Raw genomic sequence first — 24,107 nt, forward strand, 5'->3', positions numbered from 1 at the left:
TGTGACAGAGCTCTTTGTGCTGGCATTGGCCCGTGTCCAACAGCCCAGTCCGGCCTCTGCACTCACAGGTTTGTGTGAGAGTACTCACTGTGCTTTCCCCCCTCTCTCCATCCTCTCTTCAGTACACAGTCAGACGCACGTCAGAGAACCACAAGGCGCCGTTACCTCTCCTGTATCCATACGGGTAGAAGAAGAAGAAGAAGAAGAAGAAGAAGAGAAGAAGAAGAAGAAGAAGGAAAAAAAAATAGACAAACACAAAGGCAATCAACAAATCCCCTTTGCTTGAGCCCTGCGAAACATAATAGGACCAAATCATCATCTATTTAGCTTCGTCAAATCACTGACAGCAGGCCTTGATAAAAGAGAGTGGAAAATATGTAGGTTACAAGACGCTGCCAAGACCCTCACCGACTGGAGCCCCCTATTGAAGCCAGATGTTGACTCAACTGGCCAATTTTGATAAATGGCATAATGATTACCATTATAGATCGGGTAATTTTATATCAGCGTGCCACATTGTTGGTCCTCTTTAATGATAGCCAAATGAACTCTGGTTTGTGCCTGAGGCCAGGTGGAGTTTTCTGTGTGTGTGTGTGTGTGTGTGTGTGTGTGTGCACCATGCAGTGCCTCAACCGGCCATTAGGAGGGCAGCACCCCTGCTGTGGACAGGGCACCTGGTCTTGTGGGCGCCACTGGCAGTGCCCATTGTTGTCATCAAGTTTCCTGCTGAGCCCTGAGCCCATCACGCAGATCCATAATGAGACTTAATTGGCGCTTTAGCCTGACTTTTGCCCCCTTCAATGTCCTCAATCCCATTAGAAAGGCTTACTAGATCAGAGCTTCATGTACTTGACACAGTGACCCAGATGGATGTTACCTCGTATGACCCTCCCAGGTCCCAGCAGACTGATGCTGCTCTGGTCCAAACACTGTAGTCTGTCTCCCATTCCTCAGGGATTGGGGTATTACAGTAGATTAGCTGGAGTAATACCACGATGGAGCACGGGTATGTGGGGTCATGAGATCACTCCAGGATATGAAAACTAATGTTTGCTTTCAGGGAAAACTGTCACAGACACACTTCTGAGAATCAACGAAATCCAATTAGTATAATACTTAAAGTCAAATAGTCGTCTTTCCTCTGATCTGACACTGTCCTTATTCCACCCCTGCAGCACTTTCTAAATTTGTTTTCCTCTTTCAGCCTGATTTCAGAGACTCTCCTGAGTGAGGTGATACTCCTGAATAAAGAGCTGCTGAGTTACACAAGCACAGGCGGCAGTTCTGTGACAATTAAGCCCAGCAGTATTTCCCCCAACCCATGCATTCCACTTGATAAAAACATAAATGAATTATATCAGATGATACTATAGCCTGATCAGATGACTGTCTGTCTGTCAAAATCAATTACATGATGCTTGATTTGCATGGCTGCATGTGCTGAAGATGTTTTTTTCCACTGTTACATATCGAATTGAAAGCCATCGTTGTGATGACACCATTTTATGTTTTTGATGATTTTCCTGTAATAAATCTCCCGAGGAAGAGCTGAAGGAGCCTTGAAAAGATTCATACACTTCACGAGGGAAGCGCAACTCTTCCTTTTCTCTGACCCACTGATCATTTTCTTAGTCCATACTATAACCCTGCAATTTCCAGTCAACTGGCTTCAACGCAGAAACCAGACAGTGAGGCAGTTTAGCTGTGAGTCAGTTAACAACACCTCAGACAGGAACCTTTATATTCAGGTTTCATTGCAATCATTTAAAGTCAAATACAAAAAAAAAAAACAACACAAGAAAGAGCCATAACATAAAAGTCCTTTTGTAGCATAGCTCATTTTATTGTTTAAACAGTTTTGCATAGGAAATATATCCACTTCCAGTAATTGACTGCAGTAAAAACAGCTGCTAGCAGTATAGGCTGGATATAACAGTAACAATCACAAAAAGTTGAGCCTTTATTTACACTGATTTTAATCTTGTGGCAATTTTAGCCCCTGCACCAAATGTAACCAGCTTGAAGGCATCGCCTAATGCTTGGCGTTTCTAAAATCAATAAAAGAAGGGATATCAAGGCCTTCGCTATACAGTTCACAATGGACACCTGTGACTCCTAAACTGTAAATGAAAAGATAAAAAAAAAAAAAAAAAAAAAAAAAAAAAAGGTTTCCAAAAGTCCTCTAAAACGTACATTCAGATACATACATACACCTTTGCACACACTTGCAGTGTAACTACGATCACTACTGGAGACTGTTTACATATTGTTTTGTTGGTGTTGTTGTTGTTGTTCGTTACATAGTAATTCCAACATGATTCATAAAGTAGAAATGTGTGCGCAGAGGGAAGTAAAAGTGCCACAAAAAAAATCAGCCCTGCAGAGAAAACTGGTGACTAATTTTTAAGAAAAGACATTATTTCATCTTTTCACTGCGCTTATGTAGCACTGACATCCACCCCCCCCCCACCCCCCACCCCTGCCCGACCCAGCCCCACCGCCCCGCTCCCCACTCCCCGGAAAAAAAGAAAGATGAACCTCAAACCTTTCCTCTCAGATTCTGAACAAGCTTGATGTGGGCATTGGGTGCTGACATAATTAGAAAATTAATAAATCACAAAAAAAAAAAAAAAGCTCCAGAAACATCAAAGAAGTAATTAAGAGCATATTTCCAGATGAGTTTGCCACATTCTGTTCTGTGTGATGCTGTTTGTTTTTTTTTCCTCATCACATATGAAAGTAAGTCTATCACATTTTACAATTATATACAACAGACACTTGGACAGCTTGAACAGGCACTGCATTGCTATCTTTTTGTCTTCTTTTGGTGCATGTTACATCCTGTAAAAATGCTGGTTTTCATGTTTTATAACAACCTGATGCCAAGTGACTAGCAGCTAGCCAAAAGTATGGAAGGTGTGTATTGCTCATGTAGGATGAAAACGAAAGTGTTAATGTTTCCTTAAAGTCTGCATGTATACACCCTCTTAGTCCCTACACCATGTGTGACATTCAGTTAAAGAGGAAAATCACACATATTGCATGAGTGCCACAGGTCCTCCTTGCATATAGTTGTTCTGTTTCTCAATGATCGTAGCGATCAGTGACATAATACTTTCTAAAATAAGGTTGTAGTGAGTGTGCCTTTAAATAAGGCTCTTGAAGCTGCTGATGGGTGGAATACTGATTCGAATTTCAAAAAGTTTCAAGAGCTTTTTTTTGACAGGCTACATTCACACCCTGCGTAGCAATAGAAACACGTAACCATGCTCAAATACACTACCTATTATCAGCTGGAAGGTACAGTACCCTATTCTGAAGCACCTGCAAAGTCATGTTTGTTTGTAGTGTGAACTGAGGGTTTCCTACAATACATCAGGCATGTGGAAAGTGCAAAATGAGTGATGCCTTGATGCTTTCACTGATCTTTTAAAAGATTAAGTCCAAGAAGAACAAAGTAGACGGCTCAACATTGGCCAGTCGAATCAGAAGTATGGCGAGATGTAGCACCAATCGTCTTGCAACATTTCCTCTGAAAAGAAGAAAACAAACAAAACAACAACAAAAAAAAAAAACAAAACAAAAAAAAACGATCTGATAGATCCATTGAGGACGTTTTGTCACTGCAGATTTTACCCTGCTTCTCTCTTAAGGTCAGGTGCAATCTGGGGCCTTTTCTACTGGTTAAGTGACATCACCTCCCAGCTGCTACAAGAAACACACTCACACCACGATCTTGTTGGACAAGAATTCACACCCATTTTCAAAAAAAAAAAAAAAAAAAAAAAAAAAATCACATCACACTCGCTATGGCCACACTAATGAAAGAAACAACAATTCAAAATATTCATGAAGTGTTTCCCAAATGTAAATATCTACGCAATAACCAAGTTCAGAAATAATAATATTAATAATAAAAAAAGCCTTCATTGTTGTTGTTTTTATATTTATGGATCCGTATAGAACATTTCCCCTCTTTTTTGACTTTACATACAGGAATACAACAACTGATGAAAACACTTTAGATTCTACTGCTCGGGGAAACCTGGAGAGTTCTAACTCAAATCCAGCTTCCAATACAAACAAACAAAACCCAAATTAAATTTGTTTTTCCTAAAATGGAATTGACTTCTTTTCCCCAGAATTGAAGATTTACAAATAAGGGCTTCAGAGAAGAACTCTCGACAAAGTTTACAGTGTACAAACTCCTGTCCTACGGCAGGCTTTTTTTTCCGATAGACAGACCCTCATCTTCTCTCATTGTGTAGTGTCAGAGGCACTCGATCACAAATTCACACACACACACACACACGCACACGCGCACACACACACACACACACACAAGCGCATGCACACGAACACTCAAGCTGCCAAAGCAGAGTTCAACCCCACAGACTACTGCTATCGACGCAATCAGGATATTTACCTTTATGTACAGTCTCCTATTCAAATAAACACCAACAGCACAGTGACCCTGACACATGTTTTTATCTCACACTCATCCACACACACACACACACACACACACACACACACACACACACACATACATACACAAACACGCACACAAACACTCACAAACACACTTGGGGACAATGCACTTCAGTGGGGTTTCCAATGGCCAAAGGCTGCAAAGCACTTGTAGTTTTTCTTTTAAGAGAAAATTTCCAAAAAAGAAAAAAAAAAGAAAAACAAAAAAAAAGAATAAAAAGAAAAAAAAAAAGACAGAACAGTGCACATAGAACGGGGTGACTTTTTCAGTATTTTTTTTTCCTGCATAAGAAATCTGGGTGAAGACGGAGAGATTGAGCTTGACTTGAGGATTATTTTTCAAAAATGTTTTCTGCTTCTTAGCCCTCTGCTCGCGTCGGAGAGAGCTCCCGTCAGTACCGTCTCTCCGAGGGAAAACGTTTCTTTCTTTCACGATTGTGGGGGAAAGAGTGCAAAAGGTGTCATAGCAGCATCAGAGATGCTGCTCTCTCCGTGAGAAAAGTCTTTTATTTTTTATTTTTTTTACATTAAAAATGATAAGATAATGATTGATATAAATAATGCCCTGTAATACGCCTGAGAGATTCCGTTTGTGACTAGGCTCAAAACACTGTATGGGGAAGAAGACGATTGCCTATGTGCTATTTAAGTGCTATATTTTTTTCTAGTGGGTTCTATTTAAGCCTCTACTGGACCGTTGGACATGAAGTAAGAAAACACCACGCTTCTGTGGTCTAATATTTACTTCTCTATGGGACTCTCTGCTGGGGAAGTATCTCAGGAATTGACATATGTGCATATCATATATACATTTATACAAATCTACTACTTATAAAATACTTTCTAAAGGCTTGCTTGAGCCTGTCTGGAACTGATTTGGACAGGTCTCACGAGCATTAGTCGGTGTGTGATTGTTGCGCAGGTCACAGGCCACTTCACTGATGTGTTTAAGGCATCTACTTGGGAATTGCATTCGGTGACGTCTACAATAGTACGGCGTAGGATTCGACAGAAGCGCGCAACGGTATCCGTCCTCGAGTCGCGGCTTCGAGGGATCTACGACAGGGTTGGGATTCTACGCAAAAATGATTTCTTAGAGTGATTGTCATACTCAAGTCAAGCCTTCTCTCCTGTGAAAAATTAGCTCCTTCAAGGTTCACATGCTAGCACCCCAAGTGGAAAGTTGAAAGTAAGAGTCACAGTAGACCAATCAGTGACTTTGCAGCCGTAAAAAGACCAAGGGTGCATTTTTTTTTTTTTATAAGTACTTCTAGAAAAATACCGCCCCTCCCCCTAAAACTCCCAAATTTAAAATACACTGGAACATGTCTCACCGTCATTCGGTAGGCCTATGAGCTAAAGAAAGAAAAAAAAAAAAGACCTTGTCATACACTGCATAGAAAGCAGTCCCCACTTTGGTCAATAAAAAAGGAAAACACCCACAACAACAACAACATCATCAACAACAACAACGACAAACAACGATATCAACAAAATAAATGCATTACAATATTGTCTATCTCCAAACTAGCCTCTAATAATTGACGCATCTATAAGCACTACCTACATAGGCAAAACTTGGTATTGCATAATTTTCATAATTCTGAATTTCACCCTCCACAATAGTAACTGGAAGATGAACAAAATGAGCACTGAAGAAATAAGGAAAACAAAAGATGACAGGTTATTTGAAAAACCACCAAAATACTGAGAAAAAAAAAAAAAAAAAAATGCTGGTTGATTACAAACTTTAAAACGGCAACTATACACAGCCTTGATATGCAATGTAACTGTGAGATAGAGTAGTACATGAAGTTAAAAATCAACAATTTCATTCAGAGTACAAAACAATTCTTATTCATAAAAATGTTAATTTTTTTTCTATAATGATAAATGCAGCAAAAACAAGTGTAGTGATGTCTCTATATTCAAAGGCAAGGCACGTAATGTGGACTATATGTCATCGTGCAAATTAAGAGTATTGGAGAGATTTTCCTTGTATAAATATGTCTGGACTGGAGAGGCAATGGCTGCGAACATGCCATGCACAATTCTAGATTTCAGGGATCTGCCACCACCTGGATCATAATTTCAGTTTTCAACCTCTTCCACTGCAGAGTTAACCTTGCACAAACTGTAGCTTTACACATAAGCCTGCTGTACATTTGCATGAATTGTACATTTCATGAATTAACACTTTGCATTCCATATATTTTTTCTGTAAACATAAGCTTTAGAAGCTGATGGCCAAATACATATGCTCTTGATCTTATCGTGAGCATTTTAGAAAATGAAATACCATTTTTTTTTTTTTTTACACACTATGTGTGTCTCATTTCTTTACTTATGTTTGCTTATTTTTTTTCCCCCAAAATAAATAAAAAGAAAACTCCCCATAATGACGGGAAGGGCTCAAAAGAAGTGCTGGTTTCGCTCAGCGCTGCACAGGTAGCTTAGTGCTTGCCTTCAAATGCCTTTTGCGCTTGATGTTTTTCTCATGTGAGGAGACGGATATGCAACTGAAATCAAATTCAAATGCTTTCTTAAACATTTTACCCATAAAACCATTTAATATTTATCCCCCTTCCTTTAGAGTCTTAGGGCTGACAGACTGATAGCTTCCCTTCAAAAATTCAATTGCACTTGCCTCTGTCGAGATTTTCTTTTTCTCCGTCTTTTTTAAATCCTTTTGTAAAGGAGTTGCAAATTCTTTAATGAGGGGTCCAATCTCAAGCCGAACTTTTAGTGTTTTTTGAAACCGCATTAAGAGTTCTCAACTCTTACCATAAGTGTTTACATTAATTCTTGAAGTAAGTAGCAGTAAAGAATAAACAAAGTCAACACATTTTCTGAACAAAGAGTCATATCACAGTAAACTGAAATCAAACGGAAGAAGAAACACTCTGAATTCACAATTTTTTGTTCCTATGGTGTACACAGTGAATCGTTTGACATGGGAAAGCCTCTTTTCAAGAGGTCTGAGTTGGAGAGCTTAGAGTCTCAGAGCCATCCACCAGGCAGAGGTTGTTGATGCGCAGACCTCTTCACTTGTGTGTTTGAGAGTGTGTGTGTGTGTGTGTGTGTGTGTGTGTTGTGTGTGTGTCCGTCCCCATTTGTCTGTGTGTGTGTGGATCATGATTTTACATCTTCCCCTAACATGGAAAAGTAGTAGGAATTGCCGCTAAGAGACTAGAATGTCATGCAATAAAACATTAAGGCATCTATACATCACAGTATTTGAATGGATTGAAAAGTTCTGCAAACACAACAACTGACTGGTGGGTGGTGGATGTGTGGGCTGGGCTTTTTCTTTTTTTTTCTTTCCTTTTTGAACCAACCCTCGTCTTCACTTCACGGCCAGGGTCCATCATGGGGAGGGACGGGAGTGGGGAGGGAGATGGAAGGGTCAAGATCTGGGTTGGGGGAGAGGGCCGGGTGAGGAGGAGGGGGGAGGGGGGAGGAGGGGGAACGATTGTGCAGCTCGTGCTGCTTTGCTGGTTTCATCCATGGCTGCGGACACCTGTAGTGCTAGCTCTGCACCACCAACACCCCCACCCACCCATTCACCCTGGGGGTCATCCGGGCCTCTGCGTGTTCAGTTCCCTGTCTCAGCGGGGACCAGGGGCTCACCAATGATGTTTATGCTGTAGTTCTGGTGGACATTTGTTGGCAGAATCGGAGTCCCGTTCGACACTTGGAATGGAACTAAGCTCGCCCAGGTACCAGGACTGCGTGAGACAAAAAAGACACAGAGAGACGGAGAGATTAGTCACATGCCATTAACTTGTTTGTGCAGCATGAAATAAAAATTAGATTCTTTCTTTCAATTATCCTGAACACTGAACACTAATGACCAGCATCACTGAACTGCTGACAGTCATCAAGGTTCAAGGTCTTATTTTTGTTTTGTTCAGACAAAGAAGAGTAAACAAAAAGAAAAATAGCAGCAGTAGCTCATTAATCTAAGCTGAGATGAATCCACTTGATTCCCAGTGAAGGACATCATGTGAGCGGGCTGTGACGCAGGCCCTCCTCTCTGCATTGATGGCAGTATAGAAAAGCACGGGGGGAGAGTGTGACTGGTGGTGGTGGTGGTGGAGGAGGGTGGATTGTGGAGAAAAAGTGGTGGCGGTGGTGGTGATGGGGGTGGTGGGGGTGGTGTGGGTCCCTACACAAAGCTGTCCCATCCCTATTCATCTCACGCTAATGGCAAAACAACACAGTGATTGTTCCTGGGGAGCAACGGTGCTAACTGAAAACGCGAGCGGGAACAAACAGCATGTTGTTCCCGAGGGGTGCTGCGCTACGTAGATGTCAGATAATTAGCCCACCACCCCCCACTTCCCTCCCCCTTTTCTCCCCCACAGGCCCCCAGCGTGCACTCATCTAAACACCCTCCCACCTCTCACATCACCGCCGCTAAGTCTGAGAATACCTGTGTCACGCACTCGCTATCTGATTTCACCGATACAAACTTTTCGCACCGTACCAAAGCGCGGTGCTGCAGCGGCTAAAACCTGGATAGAAGAAGAAGAAGAGGAATGAGGGATGAGCGTGGGACGCAGTGAAAGTGAGGACATGAAGAGGAAAGTGGACAAGAGATGCTGAGGGAGCAGATGAATGACAAGAAGCAGAGAAACAGAGGTGGAGCACAGACTCGACTCTTTGTGAAGCTTCACGATTAGACAACAATGTCTGCGTCCGTGAAAGCAACTCATCAACCAGTCTGAATTTTATACAAATCACCAGTCACTGCTCTTTTACTTAAAACAATGGAAGTGCAAATTCAATTCACCTCGTGGCCTAAAAGAGCCAGACACTTTGAGAAAGAGTGAATGAAAGAAAGACAGAGAAGAGAAGATGTGCTCAAAATAAAAACAAACATCATTCAAGTTTCAGATTTCAGTGTGCAAAGAGTTAAAAACAACCTCAAGGCTAAGCCTCTCTAGCAGATTTTTTTTTTCCTGTCCAATCCGTCCTCATGCTATCCTCTCTCCTGCTTTCTTCCCTCTCTCCCTCCCTCTCTCTTTCGCCCTGCCAAAAATCATCGGACAGGAAACGGGGGATTAAGTTTTTCCTACCTTGCTGAACAAAGAGCGCACAGAGCGGCCAAGGGCTGCAGCTTTTTCTTTTTCCCCATTCGCTTTCTTTCATTTTCTTTCTTTCTTTCTTCCTCCCTCCCTCCTTCCATCACTCTGTGTTTGTCTTTCCTTATGAAACTTCTCTCAGGTAATGGCTTACATTAGGGGGACCACACAGCTACAAAAGCGGACTCGAGGGCCTTTGTGCGCACTAAACCGGCAGATCGGTTTTAATCTTGTTAAAATCGATGGATGTCAGGACGTATCTGCATCCTATAACCTAAAGCTGCGCTCCGCTGGAGTTTTATGTAAAGAATACTTCTCTGATCAAGCTAAATTTACAAAGTGGGGGGGACTGAAACCATTCCATCACTGCTGAATAAGACTTGTAGATTAGAATGACTTAAAATACAAACTCTATCCGAGTGAGGGCCCCATTCAATGTGAGTTAGACCCACCAAAGATAAATATTTCAGGCTCTGTACGAGCCCTGCTGGAAATCCATTTTTGATGCCATATTACAGGAATTCTGAGTATTGTTGTTCAAATTTGTCAAACAGGTCCCTTTTGCTGTAATCTGGAGCTGCCAAGATGCGAGCAAGGCTTCAAAATCCCTCTATTTCCTCTCCTTACAAGTTTTTGCTTCATGTTTTTGCACTCGAAGCAGCTCTAAAAAACCTGACCTCCATCGCCGTATTTCCTTAGGTAACCTTCAAGATGGCCTCCCCTTACCCTGTCCAGCTCCCTAACCTCACTAATTCTACTCCCTGCAAGCACAGCCCGGGCATACAGCGTGCTTCGTTTAAGGATTAGCTCCCTAAATTAGATTATCTAATGGCATCTTAATGGATTGCTGACCCATTTCCTGCACAATGGCAACATGCGAGTCTGGCAGCGTTTTAATTTGGGGCTAGTACTGAAGAGGCATAGTGGAGCGCTCCGTTTAAAGGGCAAGCAAAGATAAAAGAGAAATCCGACTGATTTCATCTGTACGTTGAACGGTTTTGTGTGTATAATCCATCAAAGAGGAAAAAATATAATAGAATTACCATCCCATCCTTGTAACAAAATAAACTAAATCAGTTGGGGTCAATTTTATCTGTGCTCATTACTGTACACTCACATGGAGAGAAGTGGAGGAGTTAGCTGCTGTGTGAGTGGAATAAGAGACTTCGAGCTGCTGCAGGGGACATTTTTCTCTGCTACCTCCACTGGCCTATTAGGAGGCCTGTTGAAGGGGGTTCTGCTGTGTGCATGTGTGTTTGTAAAAAAGAAAAAAAGTCTGTAACTTCAGCGGGCGCAAAATGAGCTGTACACACACACACACATACACACACACACACACACACATACATACACACATACATACACACACACACACACACAGATGCTCTACACTTCCAAGGAAAAGGGGAAAAGGGAGACGTAACAGGAAAAGGCTTAGCTCAGCTTGCTCCACGGTGAAATGGTTCAGGTTTTTCCCCCAGAGAGGGGGGAGATACAGTATGGAGGCAGGGGGGAGATGAAGGGGGGACTTTCTGTAACTTTAAGTTAAGGAGAATAAAGCATGACTTCAGCACAAAATCAAACAAAGCTGAGCTTGTTCAAATGTGGAACGTAAACGGCTACAAATTCTGACCCGAAATTACTTTGATTCTACAAGATTAGACTTCATTTGTCCTACTTACCCTCACTGACGTTTGTATTATTAAATAAGAATATTGTGTTTTTGTTGCATGTGAATCCTTGAGGAAAGCTATGTTTCAAAAGCTTTGTCATCTTACGATAAAGAATAACAGAGCAATGAAATACAATCCTGATGAATTTGACTCAAATAAAGTTCCTATATTTGCTGCTTTCACCAGACAAAACAAGAAATATGAAGTTTCTACTTTCCGAAAGCAAGAGTTTAGTTTATTTTATGATGTATTTAAAAAAAAAAAAAAAAAAAAAACGCAATTCATACACACTGATAGCTGAAGAATTCTGTAACAGGATAGAGACAGATCAAACCGAAAATATAGCTCAACCAAATCTACCACAGTAAAAACTCTCAAAATTACTGGGAAAGGTGGGAAACAATTACAGAGAGGAAAGGACATGAGGGAACAAAAAGGACGGAAAATAAAACACCAGAGACACGAGGAAAGGTGTGTTACTTATATCAAAGAAAGGAATGACCCCATCTCAAAAGTCCAAAAGGTGAACTTGTCTGACAGACTACCCACTACAGGAATAACAGTCACAGCTACTGAGCATTTAATTACATTTATATGTAAAATGTGTGAATTTATTACATGTGAGAAGTAGACAATCAAGAAAATCATACATTATATGGCATTATCAATTGTTGAGCGTGTGTATCTGTGTTTGTGTGTGTGTGTGTGTGTGTGTGTGTGTGTGTGTGTGTGTTGTGTGTGTGTGTGTGTGTGTGTGTGTGTGTGTGTGTAGATGTCGTGTAAGAGAGACAGAGAGACTGCATGATGAAAGAATGAAAAGGTTACCTTTGCCAAGTAATCCCCAAAGTGTCGTCAGTGGCACTGGGGCCATAATGCCTGCCGTTTTGAGTCACGCTCCAGTCACACTTCCTCAGCTGTCAATTGAAACCTAGCAGTCAGATCACTGGGCCAAGACAACTTCCACTTCAGATTACACTACAACTCAACACTGTATACACACATGCATGCAGAAGAGCCTAGAGCAAGAGCAGCACAAATAAAAATGACTCCAGAATGAGTCCTAACTGTTACTGACAATATGAAAATAGTGAATGGAATCAGTAAATTATCAGTTAAATCAAAGCTATGGCAAAAACAGACACAAAGAAAAAGCATGCAATCACAGTTAGTGGTAACAGCTAACCTGAAAGTAAGAAGTAGTTAGTTAGAAAATGTGAGTGGCATCATATTTGTAGTTCATCTGTGAGTGGTTACTGCTTTTGTAGCTGGTTAGCCAGTGAAGCCATGCAATCCACTGGATGCATGCACCCTGTCGATAATCACTGCTTCACTGTGAGTGCACTTTCAGATTCAGGACGGACTACGCATGCCCTCAAGCATGCAGATTTTTTTTTTCATTAGCTAACTGTTTTTATTGATTAGGGGTCAAAATTACAATGAAGTTAAACAGCATACACACACACACACACACACGCACACACACGCACACATCCACACACATGCACGTGCACACAAACCCTTTTCCCCAGCTCTTAATACATGCCAACCTTACATACAGATTACAAATTACTGCAACAAAAAAGCCACACACAAACGGTGTCTCTCTTTGCATGCATTATGCGAGCGCACGTGTCGGCAATCCAGCTGAGAGCTATCTCTGCCAATACCAACCTAACCTTGCCCTGTGGTCAACACATTCATTTAGTAATGCATCAGGATAAAACTGCACTGTTAGCACTCTGCGTGCAGTGGCAGACGTTTTGCTGAGGCTCTTAAGAGGGATTTAATCAGATATACGCATACGCTGAATATTCAAAGCCATTTGCAGCGGTCAAGAAATGTGTTCTATTTCCTGCAATCACCTGGATGAACACATCAAGAGATGATGATGGTTTCCTTATAAAGCCATATTTAAATTCAGTGATTCAGTGTTTTTGTTATGCTCCTTGAATTTTTCTGGAACAAATGTGTAGTAGTGGCGGGAAACAGAGAATTTTAGGTGTAACTACCACAGAAAATGAATGTCAAAAGCTGTACAATGATGTAATAACCTTCCACATAATATATTAGTTTTATTTGATCAATTGCTTTGAATAGCTGCTGAACAAGAAGCAATGCATCTTGATCCTTCCAGTGTGTTTTCTCTGTATTTATCGAAGGCTGGGAGACTAAACCCCCAATGCCGCTCCCGCACTCTCCAGCCTGACAAAAGCTTGGAGAGAATGTGCGGGTTGGGCCAGACGCTCTGTGCCACCGCTCCTCGAGGGGCTCGCCATCTGTCCGCTGGCACCGGCACATCAGAGTGGCACAGGCAGCGGGGAAAAGGGGGACGGAGCCGGGGAACGTTAGCAAACAGATGCGGGCAGATTGTGGATTAGGATCCTTCCTTAGATAATACCAAATGACATCTGATCATGGATCTTTCCCTGCGGAATGCTAGATGGTGGCATTCCCTCGAGGGGTTAACCAAGGCGAGAGATGAATGGAGGGTTTTCACACATTCGCTGCCTGGGAATCGTAGAGCAGGTGTGGGAGCGTGTGGTGGTGTTGTTTTGTTTTGTGTTTTTGATTTCTGAAGCCTACTGTGTGTGTGTGTGTGTGTGTGTATGTGTGTGTGTGTGTATGTGTGTGTGTGTGTGTGTGTGTGTGTGTGTGTGTGTGTCCAGAGACTTCTATTCTAGTGGTGCCACATCTTAAAATAGGCTCTGCTCTGAAAAGTGGGTTGTTTTAAGCTTTATTACCAAATTATCAGGTGACTATTAAATCATTTTATAGTAATGAAACATTATAATTATCATTAATTATCGTTCATAGTTTGGAATTAACACACTGTAGTAGCAGTTAAAAGAAATCAAAGGTGGCTCTGACAGCAACAGAGGCAGATGCAGAGCAAGTCATGGCCTTTATCCATCACCTAAAAACAGACAGACAAAGAACAGTGCACCTCCGTGGTCCAGCCCCAGTGCTGACCACATTTTAAAAACCTCAGCATCAGGGAATCTCTCTACGCATGTGCGTGTGTGACATGTTTCCCTTCCCCTACCCAGCCAGGCGACAAACGGCTGCAACTAAACAACTAGAAGTGTCAGTAAAGCCTTGTGGATCCCACATAATAAACATCCCATCGCCAGATGAGGACAATGACAGAGTACTCAGTGAAAGTGTTTAGTCCTGAGGGACTTGGCTTGGTGTCAGTCCCGCTCCGCGAGGCCAGATCCCAGGCCGTTAAATCATACCACAGAAAACAAAAACAACCATGACAAGCAGAAGTATGATGAATCAATGTGCAGACTGTTTAGAGTTCCTTAAGCCGACAAGAACATTTATTCATCTGGATATAGCATGTAATAACCTTCTAGTGAGGTGTCACTGTTGTGCTTACAAATCTTTCATTTTTTATTTCACATTTAACGCTACTGTCTTTTTGATAAAACTCTCTCCACGCAGTGAGTCCAAAGATGTGTTCGTATTTCTTAAGCCTAAGATAATTTATGTTTTGCCGTGCAATAGGATCAGAAAAATATGTCTTCGGATAATTCAATTTAGGATAATTACAATTTAGCAAATAAAAATAACAGTAAATTGTTTTTATTATATCATCACACTGTTTCTTCTGAAGATATTTATATATCTGGCTGATTTACACCTCAAAATGTGGAACAAAGAGTCCTTATAGCCTCTGGGGGCCAAGCTTTGGACAAAATTCAGCGGGTCATGCAGCTACGCTCAGACTGCTGCTGTCTTGTGTAGTCACTTTGTGCCCCACTGAAAGAAGTAGCAGGGCTACTAGAAAATGTGGAAGACAAACTGTGCAACATCAGCCAAGTGAATCCTCCCTCTCCTCCTCCTTCTCCCCCTGAGTGGAATAAAAGCATCCCGCGACTTCTGATAAACATTTACATTTCTTTTTTTTTTCACCAACTCAGATCAGATTTTAGGGAAATGGGGAAAATGAAAGGCAGAGAGAGAAAAAGAAAGACAGAAAGAGGAGCGAGGAAACAGAGGCCAGCTTTGTCATTTTTACTAAACATAAAAAATAAAAAGCGAGCTGAGGAGAAACCCAACGATCATTATGTAGCCGCGTGCAGATGCATTCAATTAGTTGTGGTTGGAAAAGCCTTGGCCTCAGACCAGCGCTTTCAATAAGATGGGGTGGGGGAGAGCACTCTCTCCCGTCCGACAACACCGCAACACTCCTAACCTCGCAGACACACACAAACACACCCACACACACACATAAGACACACACAAGGTCACCACATCTGTCCTAAGACCACTGCTGGAGCAACCACGTGACGCCAACACTAAATATTCGGCTTGTGTGGCATAAATGAGGGAGTGTACTGATTACATGTGGTGTGTGTGTGTGTGTGTGTGTGTGTGTGTGTGTGTGTGTGTGTGTGTGTGTGTGTGTGTGTGTGTGTGTGTGTATGTGCGTGAGTGTTTCTAAAGTAATGTGCGAGGGAAATACGGTTGAGCACATTACACTCTCAAAGACACCCACATGTCCCATCCATCTTCTGAGTAGTGGCAACACAATGACAGTGAGTTTCCTGACACCTTCATTTCTTTCTTTAAAGTGACCTCAGGAAACAGATGCCTTTCTTTACTCTAGACTGGGATTTAACCTCAAACACACTCACTCAATATGATATCTTACATTTTTATCAAGGCTAAAATTTCAAGAGAAAATGAAGTAGCACTGTTGTTTTGGGATACATAATTTTTATCTTATTTTTATCTTTATTTTGTGTATGTGCTACTGACATGTGGTTAAATCTACATTGCTTACAAAGTGTATTTTTATCTATATACACTGTATGCAATCTACTCAAATTCAGCTAATGGACACTAAAAATAAAAACTGAATCAGAAGTGTTAGTAAGACTAAAACTTTAACAGCAGCATAAAGAGAACAACATGGTAGAATTTAAAGCAAAAAGGATTTGATAATCAGTAAGACTTGCTATCTTTAGCCGTGTTAAGCCTCAGTCCTTTTGAGGGCTCAAAAAAAAACAAAACAAAAAAAAACTCGATATGTTGGTAATTCTTTATGCCAACAGTGAGTGCTATGTTTGACCTCAGCGTACCAGAACTCTGATCTGATCTAAAAGTGCTCATGTCTAACATGACAGTTTAATGCTTCATACAAATCAAATTCAGAGTGTGACTGGCTCTTGCAGAGGGCAGGGACTGCAAATCTGATGTGTGGGGAGATGGGGTTGACAAAAAAAAAAAAAAAAAAAAAAAATGAAAGGATAAGAGTAGCAAGTGAGCTCAGTGCTGGAGGGAGGATAACTCACCTGTTGCTGGTGGAGGAAGGTAGGATCTCTAGGGCTCAGGCCTACAAAACGATTAGCCGTCGGGGTGCCAGGGGCTGAGTAGCCTGGGTAACACACCATCACAAAAACAGAAAGTCATGCTTGATTTACAATTAGCATTTCAGGAATTTACATGCAGCTGTTGCTCTTATCCACAGTGACTTACATTGACTATACATTTAAAGTCATTTATCAACATTAGACAGTGCATGTGGAGTCCCACAAGGTTCTATTTTGGACCCACTCACATTATTCAGTCATTTGGACATTTTGTCAACAAGCATAGTTTAATTTACTACAAATACTGTTTTTTTTTAATATTTTCATTTATGTTTTACACTGTAGATGTTAGAGAGCAACTTAACAAGAGCTGGAACTCTTGACTTCCAGTCTCCTTACAGCAGTGATGTGTACTCAAAGTGCTGATGGGTAGGGTTACAGAGTATACTTACGACCACCCAACTACACCCATCACTGGTGAAAACATAAGTGCAACAGGCTTGACACTTTTGACCAGTGAGGACACAAAAACACTGAAATACTGCTTTTTAGCACTGTATTAAATTACTCTTTAAACATTACTCTCCTTGTTATTATAGGAAGTTCAGATGTCTAGTGGTCTTACAAGAAATTTTGCAAAGACTGAGCTGTCATAGAGCATAAGACGTTAAAAAATGGCAAAGCAAACAATTCAAAATGTCTTCAATTGCAACTGTTAGAAGATGTAGAACTGAAGTTTGCTTGGTGTTTTGTGGATTGGGAGTGGTGGTGATTTGTAGTGGGTGTCAGTAATGGGGAGTAAGCACAACCACTCACCTTCTGCGGATGTGGTGATGGGCTTGGTGTCGGGCATGGAGAGCGAGACGGGTCGCACAGCGCTGTGGTGTGGGGAGGGAGCCAGGACTGGGGTGAAGTGGCCTGGAACCTTTCCTACCACCTGACCACTGCTGTTAGGCTGCAAGTGGAAGAACAAGAGGAAACACCATGTATTTTATTTCAGAGAATAATTCATTTTGTCCAGATTTAAGAGGTGTTCATGACAAACGTGTGAAGTGGTTTACTTCATTTCTGGAGTTTATTATCTTTTGTTTTGCTTTGTTTGGTAAGATGAGAACAATGCCTCGACTCTCATTTAAATCAACTGTAGTGCTGTGTGCTATTAGTGAGAACAAAATCCAGGAAAATGTGCAGGAAAGACCCCTTGATGTAAACTTTAATGGTCATAACTGCCAAATATTGACATCTGTCAGTGACTTGTGCTTGGAAGTCAAAAAAGCTGAATTAAGGCACAATCATGCTTTGCTAAAGGTGCATATACAAAAGCTGCATTTGTTTTGTCTCCCATCAAACCTCTAACCTCATGAGAAGACAGGCAAACTGTGTCCAGTGACTTAGTTTACAAGCTCTTGTAAATGTGAAAATGTGCAGTTGAGCAGATCTCAATAAACCAATACAAGCATGTAACAAACTACACTTTTCTAAAATGGTTAGTACTAAACAAATTGAATGTCCAACCACACCCTTACGTCCTCCTGTCCAACCCCCCCACCACCACCCTCTCACCCCCTTAACTGCTCTGTTTGCCCTCAAAAGCCCACTCACTCATACACTTAATGCTCTGCCTGAAGAAAAGATTTTAGTACTTGCAGTCGCTGTGTTGTCACAGTTATTACTAAAACTCTGGGGGGCACGAGCAACAATAGATCCTCAGTCACTGACGATGGATTTCCTACATGATTTTAAACAATGATTTTAATGGCACTCATAAATGAAATTTAAGAGGACGCGGGTATGAAAAGACAGAGAGAGCTGGAGAGTGACCTGTTACAATGGTGTGAATGTGTGAGTATAGAGAGCGCGGCAGAGAGACTATATATATGGAGAAAGAAATAAAGGAAGCTAGTGGGAGCTACTCTTTCAGACGGCAGGAGACTGTCTGGGGCGTTCATTTCAGGGCCGCCCCAAGTTCAAAACTCAAACAGGCCTTTTTGGAAAAGAATTGTGTCCACAGGGTTCCCTCCGATGTGAATAGAATGTTTAATTAGAGTGTAATATAATCTGCGTTAAAGCAAGCATAAAAACATTCTGGCACTCGTCCATGGGATTATAAGCGCTGTGTTATTTGCTGAGCACCCCCCCACCCACACACCCTGCCCTCCCACCATCCCCCCTCTTCCCCCAGCTGGTCTTCTAGCACTCTCTCTTCCCTACCAGACCCCCCCCCCCCCCCCCCCCCCCCCCCCTTTCTCCAGCACCCCAGCAGAGGGCCAGTTAATTCTGCACAAGAGCCGGGCCCCGGCAACGGCAAATATTTACAACCTTTATCATTCCCCGCGGTTTTTCTCTAGAGTAACAGTCCCCCCCAACCCCCCACCCCCACCCCCCTCTAACCCGCTCCCTGCTCTGGAGATGGAGCCGTCTACGAGGCCTTTGTTTACAGTGAGAACAGCGGGGATATAAAACTCACATAAATATCACACGGCTCTCTCATCTATAGAGACGCCTGCTTTCTCTCTCCAACACACTGGCCGCAGTGTGTACCCAGAATGTATAAAAGCCTGAAGCTATTTGATTTACTTCAGTGTCTTGATACAGTTTTGTATGTCACGTGTGACTGCAATTGCACTAGTTTGGTTGACTATTTTATGGAGTCATGCGGTCGTCACAAATACAAGGCTGGGAATGTACTACAACCTTCAACATGAGCATTATATCCTACAGAAAATATATGTTTCTGTGTCACAAGAAGTGGCCTGCAAAGTTCAGTCTGGGGTCGTCTGCAGTGCAAGTGGTGTAATTTTACTATGATTTAACTCACTGTAAATTATTCTAATAAATTAACTCCTTACAATGACTATTGTAATTTTAAGTTTGTCCCTGACCAATATTATATCGCCACATGAGGGGCAGGCAGCCGAGTGCTAAAATAAGGGGTACAAGGCCATTTAATGGTTCCCCTTAAGGGCTTAAAGTGTCTAATTTGCGGTATGTAATATGATTTTTTGGACTTGTTAGCACTGTGAAAATGCAGTTTTATTAAGATGTCACTGAACCTCAGTGTAATCCACACCATGAATAAAGAGAATGACCAGGAGCAGGTTTAAGATAAAAAAAAACAAACAAACAAGAAAAACAGGATGATGTTTCTCTACTTGCAAATGCACTGACGGGGCAGTAATGAAATAATGACAAATGCATGCTATAATTTATCTAATCTTTAATCTTCTGAGGTCAGATGGGAGCAAAGCCGAACAAGATAACAAAGAACAACCCGAGGCCATGAACGTCGTGCCAAAGCAGCCTCATACTTCTGGCCTACAAACCAGCTTCTTCAAAGACAAAAAGAGAAAAAAAAATAAGACTGACCTGGCTGCTCTGTGGGCTGGACGGGTCGTATGACGGCACGTAGCTCTTGAGGGGATCAGCAGGGTTGAGGTGGGGCGGGTAGCGGATGGTGGTGTGCGAGAAATAGGGCGACGGCGCCGGGGGCAAGATAGCCGAGGCCGAGAACTGCAGGGGCGAGTGTGGAGGGGGGCTCCTCGTCGATATAACTGCAAGAGAGACAGACAGAAGAGGAAGATAAAGACTGAGTGTGTGTGAGAGGGAGTTAGGATAAAGCGATCATCATTGATCTACGGGGCTAAATCAAGTATTGACATAGATTTTTCAACCGTGTTCATGAGGATGAAGTCGATTAGAGCTTTGGATCTCACAAGATGGGGGTTAAGGTTAAACTCACCACTGTGTCCTACACCAGTTAGGCCTGGGTGATGAGGCTGAGGGAAAGTGCTGAGTCGTGGTGAGGAGTCCTGCGGAGAGGTGGGGCTGAACAGCGGCTTCTCTGGCTTCTTCATGGTAGGAGAGGACATGTCTGCTAGTAGAAACACACACAAACACATAAAGGAAGAAATACAGTCAGAAAATGTATATATGCTTAATTAAATATTCTTTTTATTAACTTTTTTTTTGGGCAGACACATTGAAGTGAAGAATTTGTCTCAACGTTTATGTTTCATTGAAAGACAGGGAAGTGAAATCAAATGACTTCACTAATGCACAAAAACAAACATTGCAAGGTTATCTTTTTTTTCCTTTTAATGGTTTGTTGCTGAAAATGAATCACAGCATTTCCCTGTAGTTTCTGCTAATGCTTCCACTTCTCATGAATGAAAGGAATTGAGTGCCAAAACTGAATTACTGTTGAAATTCAGCAGAATTTGATCTGCATGGGATTAGTATTATCAGGGGACCTATTTCTTCTCCAAATGCAGCTGACAATGAAAAATGTACTTTGCAAATTACCGACACTGTAAAGGTTCAAAATCACATATAATCTCTGGAATCTTTACAAATCACTGGGAAATTTAAGTCTTGTGAAAATGTGGCTTTTGTCATATGTGAGCACACAATTAAATCCAGCCAACTGACACACAGTTGTACTATACCACGTACAGTTGGTCACTCAAAGAGGATTCGAGAATTTCAAGACCCTCACGTAATCTTAAATAGAATATAACTGTGTAACATCTGCTCGCCTTGGCCTTACACGCTGTCTGACAAGCTGCTGTAATTCCCCATGAATAATCTTGAAGGTTCAGCAAAAGACATGAAAATTTGTTTAGGAAATTTGTGCAGTTTTATAAAGTAAAAGTATGTGCACAAACTCTTACAAGTAGCTCATTATTGCTTCTCTACACTTTCATGAGCAATGTTCTGCTGTCACGCCTGCGCAGTTTTCAATTTTCCATGGCAGGACACAGTGTCTGAAGGGAACGTGATAACAAATAGATGCGAGGGGCAATGGCCTATGTCTGCTCCTGCTTCTTCTATGAACATTCATCAAGTGCTTTTCTGGTCTGTCACAGATTCTCGAGGTGTATAACTTTCAACTCATCCATCTCTTTCCCTCAGAATAAGCCATATAAACCCTGTTGTTGAGGCATTTCTATAGTATAAACCATCCGTCCTTGTGTTTTCCCACAACAGGGACGGATCCACCCGAGTGACGGGAAGAATCACTCATTTCCAGAGGAGAGAGCGACAAAGGTGGCTGGAATTCAGGGGGATTTCCCAGTCTGAGGTTGCAAGAGGATACAGGCTTAAGTGCTTTCATTTCTGTGTCAGAGGGAGAAATACCGTTGAGAAGATTGATATAGCTGCTTAATGTTTCCATGTAAAAGTAGGAAATATTTTCTGCGGTGGAGGTACTCGGCTTTTCCACTCTTCTGTTAATTAAATCCTTCAGAGAATCAACTGGACTGCCTCGGGGAAATCAAACTGGACAATTAATTACCAGAAATTAAACACTTTAAATACTTCAAATGAAAAGGTCAAATGCATCGAAATCAGATTAGTAGTCTTTTTGCTATCTGATTTATTTTGTATTGAATGGGAGAATGTGTAGCAAAACATAAAAAAAAATCCCACATAGAATTTTTTTTTTAAAGTGTACAGTACTTTCCCAGAGCAAAATACAAGAGAGAAACTATTTCTTCCACTACATTGTGAGGTTTTGTCGAATGACAACCATGTGCGAGAAATGACCGCCTGGCACTTGGGAGGCCTCATATGGGTTTAATATCACCCCACTTCTCATTTATTCTCTCCTGACAGAATAATGGCTGTCTTTGGAGAGTTTCCTACCCACTGCTTTCCCTTTCTCCTCGCCCCAAGTGTCTAAGTTTACGTAGAGCAATAGTCAGGCCTTGTGCAATGGGACATGCTGAAATTTCATGTACCCACATTGGGCTGTGGTTAAATCCCACTAGTGCCATGTCTCTTGTGTATCATCTGGTGTTTTCCTGCCTCAGCCTTTTCTACTTATTATATTAAAATAAAAAAGAGAAATGCAACAAAAGAGGTACGCCCTGCTGAGGAAAGGTTGGGACATTTCCAATCATCTTGTGCCTGTCACAGTCAGATGAAACCTTTCCTATCACCTCTGTCAGTTGGTGTGTGGAAAGAAGTCAGCAGAAAGTGAGAATGATACCGGAAACATGGGACAGTGAGGCCTTAATTAGAAGTGCAATGGGCTCTGTTCTCTGCACCAGGAGACGACATAATGAGACATGCAAGCTGTCCCGCGAGGATCTCGCTGTCTCACACGCACGCAAGGCGGCATGCTTGTTCCTCTGATACATGCATCTTGATCTTTTCATGTTTCCAGACCCAATGTATGAACTTGTTAGGCCAGATTTGTTTTTTGATGCCTGTCTAACTAGTCCTGTACAGTACAAATGTCACATGATCATTAATATTCTACCGATATGGGAATTTCTTTCTTAAGTTCAGCCAAGATGTACAATATAGCCCTATTTCCTGAGGAGAGATCATCTGACACATTTGCCCTGCAGGTTGAATAGCTCTACATCTGGAATTTCTCTAAAACAGCCACTCACAATGTGTTTCAGGTGTCTGCGTGTGAAGATAATCACACACCTGACATTTAAAAACTCAAAAAACGCAAAAGTTTATCAGTAAGTTAAATAATCAGTGACCTTATTTTTGGGACGCTAAGTGTTGAATTTAAGCTGGAACAATTTGTTCTCATTAAGGACACTCTGCATGGTGGAATACAATGTTTCCTTTGTCTAAGCAACAGGTGTGAGAGAATGCAGGTTTACATTCAGAGAGCGGTTCAAATGGGTTTAAACATTTATATGACTGGCGATGCCTGGGGCTATCTCTGTCATGGTATGTATTTTAAGAGGGTTGAACAGGTTCATGTGCAGATAAAACCAGATGCAGCTCATCCGTGATGAAACGGGCGGAGGCACTGACATACAGTAGCTTATGACACGGCTGAGAGTTAAAGAGAGTTCAGCTGCTGGTAAAGAACAATACGAGACGTTTACTTTGATCACATCTATTTGCCTGCGATGAGGACGGAAGATCTCCTACCCTTCGTTAAGTTTTGTCAACACCCTCTCGCGCAACACTGAGCCGTGCAAAGATCCACACTGCGTGTTTGTGTAGCTGTGTGAATGCAGCGCAAAGTGCTGCTTACAACGTGCATCCATGCCTGACATACCTCCCATAGGTAAATAAAGGTGGTCAAATAAGAACAGGAAAATCACCTCCGTCTCTGTCGTGCCAGTTTGCCCGACTGCTGGCCGGTGAGCTGGGTGACGAGTAGAAGTCAGGTCCTGTCGGGCTAGTGTCCATGTTCTCCTCCATATTCACTGTTTTGGGCCTTTTGCTGCAAACATGAAGAAGTGTATGGCTTTAACAGGCAGCCATTTTTTATATCACAATTGTCAAGATTGCGAGATAAAGTCTATTAATTCAGGACAGTTGGAGTTGATGTCTGTCACAGATTAATTTGGGCTGTGTAAAAGTTAAAGGAATAGTTTGACATTTTGGGAAATAATTTCTTTTTCACTTTCTTGCCGTGAGACAGATGAGAAGAATGATACCACTCTCATGTCTTTACGCTACATATGAAGCTAGACCCAGAAACCTGTAGCTTAGCTTAGTTTAGCATTAAAGCTGGAAGCAGGGGGAAACAGCTTGTCTTCGTTTAGTTAACTCTAAAA

General features: G+C 41.8%; 1 protein-coding gene across 9 annotated transcripts in view; it reads right to left on the reverse strand.

Annotated features, from left to right (window-relative positions):
* Positions 1-2,507: 2,507 nt before the first annotated feature.
* Positions 2,508-24,107, reverse strand: part of LOC130164650 (nuclear factor 1 B-type-like) — a 78,357-nt gene continuing 56,757 nt past the window's right edge. For 4 of the 9 annotated variants that reach the window (XM_056369526.1, XM_056369521.1, XM_056369523.1 and 1 more), the window contains 7 exons: positions 23,649-23,770; positions 20,312-20,443; positions 19,939-20,123; positions 17,389-17,527; positions 16,555-16,637; positions 12,077-12,165; positions 2,508-8,219 (listed from right to left, as the gene is read on the reverse strand). In XM_056369526.1, coding sequence (XP_056225501.1) covers positions 8,087-8,219; positions 12,077-12,165; positions 16,555-16,637; positions 17,389-17,527; positions 19,939-20,123; positions 20,312-20,443; positions 23,649-23,770 — 883 coding nt within the window. In that variant the 3' untranslated portion in view covers positions 2,508-8,086. Of the gene's footprint in view, positions 8,220-12,076; positions 12,166-16,554; positions 16,638-17,388; positions 17,528-19,938; positions 20,124-20,311; positions 20,447-23,648; positions 23,771-24,107 lie in introns of all 9 variants that reach the window. The other 5 variants (XM_056369520.1, XM_056369522.1, XM_056369517.1 and 2 more) reach the window with 3 other exon arrangements.

The sequence above is a fragment of the Seriola aureovittata genome, chromosome 23 (assembly GCF_021018895.1).
Source record: "Seriola aureovittata isolate HTS-2021-v1 ecotype China chromosome 23, ASM2101889v1, whole genome shotgun sequence".
In the NCBI taxonomy this organism is placed as follows: domain Eukaryota; kingdom Metazoa; phylum Chordata; class Actinopteri; order Carangiformes; family Carangidae; genus Seriola; species Seriola aureovittata.